The sequence below is a fragment of the Cariama cristata genome, unplaced genomic scaffold (assembly GCF_000690535.1).
Source record: "Cariama cristata isolate BGI_N322 unplaced genomic scaffold, ASM69053v1 scaffold7504, whole genome shotgun sequence".
Classification (NCBI taxonomy): Eukaryota; Metazoa; Chordata; class Aves; order Cariamiformes; family Cariamidae; genus Cariama; species Cariama cristata.
The window spans coordinates 4,850-12,374 of record NW_009612274.1 but is presented as its reverse complement, the minus strand read 5'-3'; the positions used below and the strand labels follow the sequence as shown (position 1 = coordinate 12,374).

The window sequence follows — 7,525 nt, the reverse complement described above, 5'->3', positions numbered from 1 at the left end:
TTCCCCCAAGTTTACCAAGCTATCGGGGCAGCCAGACATCACAATGCAAGTAGATGCTCTGTGCCATTTTGAAGCTGCTGTAGTTAAATTGGAAACACAAAATGAACAAAAAACCCAGCAGTGCAGAAAGGCTAATATATCATGTGGTTAATTCTCCCAAGTCAACAGTAAGCTGCTTCCTTGGTCTCAAGACTCAGTTATCAGATGTAACTGGTTTTAATAACATAGAATGTGAAATAATGGAAAGGAGTGTTTGGCTCTGTACAAGAACTGGTATAGAAACATGGTAAAATCCATAAGGATGTGGTAAGAATCAATAGAAAAGTATTACCAGTACCCTTGCTCATATCAGTGGCTCCCTAAAGTCACAACAGTGGCCTGTCACCAGTTTGACTTCAAGGAGACCAGTCTAATCACTGATAAAAAAAACTTACAGAGAAAACATTTTAAGAAGTGACAAACTTTTGCCTCAGAATCTCATTTGCACTATAACATTTAAATACCTGCTTTCATTACTACAAAAAACAAAGCTCAATAACAGTAGGGTTACGCTTCAAACACACCTTTCCTAAAAGGAGGGTCTCCGCAGAGGACTTGTTTCAATTCAAATGATCATATTTTAATCAGGCAGCTTTACAGTCCAAACTTGCTTTCACACTGGCTTTCATCACCTGTTGCCTTGAGGCATTTCAGTCTTTTCTAATCATCTGTTCAAAATGCATCTTAATTCACAGAAGCGATTTGGTTGGAAGAGACCTCTGGGATCATGAAGTCCAATCTTTGCCCTAACACCACCATGTCAACTAGACCATGGCACTAAGTGCCACCTCCAGTCTTTTCTTAAAGACCTCCAGCAATGGTGACTCCACCACCTCCCTGGGTAGCCCATTCCAAAGCCTAACGACCCTTTCTGTGAAGAAATGCTTCCTCATTTCTAGCCTGAACTTCCCCTGGTGCAGTTTCAGACTATGCCCTCTTGTCCTGTCATGAGCTGCCTGGGAGAAGAGGCCAACCCCCATCTTGCTACAATCTCCTTTCAGGCAGTTGTAGAGAGCGATCATAATGATAACCTTGCCCAGAACTGAGGTCAGGTTGACAGGCCTGCAGTTCCCCAGATCATCCTTCCAATCCTTCTTGTAGATGGGCATTACATTTGCTAGCCTCCAGTCTGTTGGAACTTCTCCAGTTAACCAGGACAGCTGCTAGATGATTGTGAGAAGCTTGGCAAGTTCTTTTGCCAGTTCCCTCATTACTCTGGGGTGAGTCTCATCAGGGCCCATAGACTCATAAGTGTCTAACTGGCACAGCAAATCACTAACCATCTCCTCCTGGATTATGAGGGCTTCACTCAGCTCCCCCATCCCTAACATCTGGCTCTGGGGGTTGGGTGTCCTGAGGACAACTTTTTCCTCATCCCCTGTTGCTACACTACACTCTGGCAGCAAAAGGAGGGTCAGGGAGAGTCTCCATTTGCTGAATGCAATGTATTTATAGAAATTTTTATTATCTTTAATTGCAATGACCAAATCAAGTTCTAATTGAGCCTTGGTCCTTCTAATCTTCTCCCTACACAACCTCACAACATCCCTATATTCCTCTCAGGTTACTTCACCTCCCTTCCAGAGATGATATATTCTCTTTTTATCCCTAAGCTCCAGTCTAAGTTCTCCAAGCCAGTCTTTTTCCCCAATGACTTGTCTTTCTACACACAGGGATGGCCTGTTCCTCAGCATTAAGTAATTCCTTTTTAAAGCATATCCAGCCTTCCCAGACTCCTTTGTCCTTCAGGACAGTCTCCCAAGGGACTATACCTAGGATACAACACTTGATTTTGTCACATAAATACATAGTCTACTTAGCTATTGTCTGGAAAGCAACATTTCCCCATCTCCTTTTTTTTTTTTTAAATCAACACTGGTGGTCTTGAAGGGAGGGAGGAATCCACCAGTAACACCAAAGCCGGAATATTTTGTCCCTAATTCCACAGCCTTGCCTGCCTTATCCAGTGGCCAGCACTTACCAGGTTCCACATGCTCAGTAGCACAAAGTGTTTTGTCAGACAGACAACACCAGGAGCTAACAGATTTAATTCATCAATGATTTGACATTTAGAACAGATGAAAACTCAGAATCCACTTTCTAAACAGTGACTGAGTGAGGAGAGGTAGAATCAACCATGGAGGCAAACCTCGCTTTCTGCTCTCACTCTTTTATATATAAAAGTTATATTTTGAAATACATATTAAGTGTGTGCATATATATGCACATACATATAAACACATACAGAGACAGAGCACACATATTGCCCTCTACTGACCAGAGTCCAATATACAAGTGTCCTCTAACACACACACTGCTCATCATACATGATCTCCAATGAATGCTTGACAGGACCATACCAGTGCGTGTATCAATTCCCGTTACTTGCTGGTACAGTAAGAGGCATCTCGTTCAACTCAATCAGTTTTTTTCAGAACTCAATTTTAAGGTCTGGGCTTCTCTGCTTTCATTCCTCCTACCTGGTGATACATATAGCAGGACAATAGAAACAAACCAATCACATATGCCAGTTGTTTATGGGTTAGCCTACATCTACCTACATACCAGCACACAAAGCTCTTGCCATTTTATGCTAAATTTATCAGCGCTCATTTCCACCTCCCCCCACTCCCCCAGTTAGGCATTTTAATGAAACACCAGGATGCTGAGAGGGGGCAGAAGAAGAGGAAGTCAAACAGGAAAACAGAGCTGAGAGGCAACAACTGCTACTTGCAGGCCAACATGTTTGCAATTCCTTTTCTGCACTCTTCATGAGTACTGTCTTTTTACCTTTTAAAACAAATACAAGCTAGAAACAAACACAGGAGATCAATAAACACTTCAATTCTTAACATCTCCTCCTCCATGAAACGAACTTTTTTTAAGTGTCCACTTCTATGACTATGGGGGAACCACTTTGGACCAAATTAAAACAAATACAAGCTAGAAACAAACACAGGAGATCAATAAACACTTCAATTCTTAACATCTCCTCCATCCCTATATTAAACGAACTTTAAGTGTCCACTTCTATGACTATGGGACCAAATTTTAGACATACACTTTAGATTAAAAATATTCTGCATTTTTTCCAATTTAGGAAGCAGCTCAATAAGTTCAACTGTAAGCTTCTTAGGGGATCTGCATGTTATATTAAGAGCCTGTAGACCACCCTTCTGACAGTGACTGGCCATAACATACTATTTGTAAGTACCTACAGATGGACATAAAAAAAAAAGAGAAGGGTAGACGGGGGTTCTTGAAGTAAGGGGAGAAGGAAGATTTCCACTACTGTTTCTGTACTTACCCAAAGCCCAGTATGACACAGCTTCCAAAGGTGAAGCACTGCTGTAGAGAGCATGGATATACATGAGATGAATCATCAGCTCAGCCAGGCACCACCAAAAGAAAATACGAATTATTCCCATGATTAAGATGCTGAGATTGGTCTTCAAACTGAAGGCTTCTTGTCTTCTCATCTAAAGAAGAAATCCAAAGAGGTTATATGGCACATGACTAACTGCTGTACTCAAATACTCATCCTGAGAACTTTTTTTAAGTTTCATTTGCTATTCATTACTCTGGTGACCAAGTGACTACACCATTTGGAAATGCCTGACATAAGGGAGACTAGTCTCTCCATTCTCAATCTCAGTAAGCAGCAGAAATCAACAAAAGACCAAACATGAACATACACTGCACCAAACTGTTATAGAAAAGGCTAAGCGCTGTTAATCTGAACAGAATCCAGACATGAGACACTTAATTCCTGTAACTTGATCAACCTCTAGAGATAAAAAAGTTTAAAGAAGTCACAGCTATGAAGGAGAAGGCTTTCCAAGCAGCAGCCATACCAAACACAGAAACAATGACTGCTTGCTCTTAAAATACCTCCCGACTTCTACCAGCTGCATGGGATTGATTATTTGAGGATAGTTCTTCATTTTTCTCCTGTAGCATTGCCAAGGTCAGCAAGATCTACATAACATGCTGAGCAAAAGCCAGTTAAGTACAAGTTAAATATTGGATAAGACAAGGTTTGCAGTTGACAGGCTTCTCAAGATGCCCCAAACTCTTATGCTGCTAACTATAGTAAACACATTGATATACTATTATTTTGCCTTCTTCCCACCGTAAAAGAGAATATTATCAAATAACAAACATAGGATTGCCTAAAAATTTAGTCACGGTTTGTACACCTATCATCATGTGTGTACAACATTTCCTTCTCCAGTCTCTAAATGGCCACTAAAATGCACACACAAGAAAAGCAACCAAGCCATCTGCATGGAGAAAGCCTCCTCATAATTGCAAGCATATGGTACAGCGAACACGCAGCTAGCTCTGCTCACTTACAAATGAAGCAGGATGCTCATTTTGAAGGTTCATTTGTACCAGCTAGATGAAAGCTTGGAGACTACCATTTAGTTGCAGGGATTTACACAACAGGTCTTCAAACCCATGACTAGAACTGCTATGCCCTCCTTCAACCCAGAAATTCAACAAGGCCACTGAAGAAGTGTTAGTCTCTCATTTTCACCTGGCAATGGATGCCAACCACCAGCATTGGTATTACATTCTTCAGGCCATACAGCAGTTTCTGTCTCCATCTCCAGGATTTCTGCTTTCCAGTGTGCTCAGCAGGAGCCCTCGTCTCAGTCTCAGCTTCAGTTAAGGCATTTTGCAGGTGGTCTTTTCTGATAGCAGCAATAAACATACTCTTTGTATTGTGCACTTTGAATCAACTGCTGGGCACTGCAAACTTTGAAACCCTTCTCCAATCTCACCTGACAAGGCAATATCTTCTGTTCAGGTAAGTTCTGACAATGCACTTCAAACATCCGCAAGAAACACTAAGGTTGTTCAGTTTGTTCCATCTTCTTTATGGCTTTAGCCAAACAGGTCTGTGCATATTTAAATGAGAGCCTACTGCAAATACAGGCATACCATTCTCAATCTTCTTTTTTCTTCTCACACTGAGGACGCAGGTGGTCTTTGCACAGGTCTTTGCTGAGCCATATCAGAGGAGCTTAGTTTCAATGCAAGACCCTCCCACAGTTTTTCCTATCAGCTATCCCCAAGCTGCTCTCAACTTGGAGTCTCACAGGTCTTCTGAAAAATTCCTTGAAAAAAACAACTCTCTCTCTGCTCAGGGTACAAGAAAATAGGTGGAACTTAACACACTTCAGAAGCTACAAAACAATAAACAGTAAAAAAAAGTTACCTCGGTTTCCATGCAAGTCTATGCAGACTTTTCCTACAACATCCAGCCTTGCATCTTCCAAAGCTACTGAAGATATAGGTCTTGTCACTCAGGGGTCCACTAGAATCTCAGTTTTCACTTCCATAAAGCCCAGTATTTGCTGTGGCTTCAACAGAAAATTTCCAAATATAAACAGAAGCAAGCAATCCCTGGGCTTCTACACAAACTGAAATGGCAGTTTTATGGTTTGAAATGTCCACTTATCCACTTTATCCCAATGATGTTAGCTATAGACATCACAGGTGGTAGTTTCACATCTTACTCAAGTGTGCAAGAAAGAGCAGCAATAAAGCATGGAAACACGGGGTTTTCCCTGTCATGTAGAAGCAGGCTTGAAAAGCAGCCTGTAAGGCACTAGGAAAAACGTTCAGTAAGACAGGTAGGTCTTTCACATCAAAGGAGCTGCCCAACCTGCTAAAGTCTGAAGAAAAGCACTCCAAATAAATCATCAATTGTTTTCACACTAGCATGAGGGGAAACTGGAGTCTTCAGGAATTCCCAATACAAACTAGCAGCTTTCTGTGACTCTGAAGTCTGTTTCAGAGTTAATAGCCAGCTGCTGCTGAAAATGTTCTTTATTCCACCTGATGGAGAAAAAAATCCAGTCTAGTAGCTGCATGCTAAAATTACAAACGCTCTCCAAATGTAACAACATGTGTCATTGGCTCCCTGGTTGAAGGGATAAGTCTGAGGTCAGACAAAATCATCCTGTAAAGCAGAAGAACTTGAGGAGGAAGGTTTGTCTTAACATTGACATCCAGGACATTGTCAAATTCTCAATGCTATGCTCAAAGTAGTCCAGTCTCCACATTCCTACAACATTTGATATTTTCAAAATTATGTGGAAGATAGCTTTAGATTCCCAAACAATTTTTAATCTCCAAGGAGACCAAATAAAACTTGACATCTTTCAAATCACTAGTAAGAATGAACAATATTACAGAATCAGTTATAGATGCTTTTACTAAAGTCAAAACATGCACAAAAACTCCTTTTATGTAGGTTTTTTCTCCAAAGTACCTCATTGACAGAAAAATATTTATTTCAGAAGGAAATAGAGATCAGAGTCTGACAGAGAAGATTAATCATCCATCCTTCAAAAACTATTTTGCTTGCTTTCCACCTTCTCTAACATTGGAGTCTAATCAACCTCTCTCTCCACCCAAGCACTAGATAAAGACTTATTTTGACAATATATTTTGACTAATTATATTCTCAATGTTAGTTACCAGCCTTATGTGAATTCATTCTTATGCCATGGCTGGCATACAAGCATGAATACCCAAGACTGGTTTCTAACTACAGCCTTCCCTCTTGCATGCAGTATACTTCAACACTTACAGAGAAAAGGACAGATACAGACTAGCATTACCAACAACTGTTTGAAAGTCTCAGTGTCAATTCTGGTCAAGCAGGTAACTAGAAAATAAATAGAAATTCAGGCTTACCTGTAACTACATTACAAAATACACCATTAAAAGAGCATCTCAAGGAAAACTGAATGAAATTGTCTACCTAATATTTTCTCATGATTGGTATTAAAATCTCTCAAGATGAGGAAAAAAGATAATCAACCTATCATGCTTTAATCTTTTCCTCAAAGTACAGGCTCTGTGTCTAGATTTGGCAGCTGAAAAGAGATCACCATCTGCCTCATTAGTTCTTCACCCAATTCACCTGGGGCACAGATGCCCTGGAAAATCTGTAACTGCATGATCTTAAAAACCACTGTTACCTGCTTACTGAATTCATCAAAATTCACAAGGGGTCCATTGTGGAATGTGGGATAATAAAACACATATGCCAGCATCCATAGGAATGAGTGGGATGACTTCTGGGCAGATCCATGCCAGCAGTACTCCAGGCTGAAGCTAGTGCAGAACAGGCAGCGGACAGACACAGTGAAGAGCAGCAGATAATACTCATTTTCTGTGTCATACCACTTTTTCTGCAAGACAAAAGAATGCCAGATCGTGATGGTGCAATGCTGTGTTTTCTATATGTCTGGACAGTGATATTCACCCTGATTCTAACTTTCAGAGTCACCAACAGCAGGAAGCAACTAAAGCTCAGTGAAGCGAACAGTGCTACTTAACACATGAACAACAAGCACTAGCTGTTGATGGAGAAAGGGCCTCCAGAGCTACTGCAACCAGCACAAAGAGACAACACTTGATTTCAGAAACATATTAGATTAAGAACTATGACAGCAGGAGAGCTTTT

The 7,525-nt window shown here is 40.7% G+C and overlaps 1 protein-coding gene across 1 annotated transcript in view; it reads right to left on the bottom strand.

Moving 5' to 3' along the window:
- Positions 1–1,202: 1,202 nt before the first annotated feature.
- The window catches only part of HHAT (hedgehog acyltransferase), an 11,071-nt gene continuing 4,748 nt past the window's right edge, over positions 1,203–7,525 (bottom strand). The window contains exons 5-7 of the mRNA XM_009698550.1: positions 7,038–7,250; positions 3,347–3,518; positions 1,203–1,435 (exon numbers count right to left, since the gene is read on the bottom strand). Coding sequence (XP_009696852.1) covers positions 1,203–1,435; positions 3,347–3,518; positions 7,038–7,250 — 618 coding nt within the window. The remainder of the gene's footprint in view (positions 1,436–3,346; positions 3,519–7,037; positions 7,251–7,525) is intronic.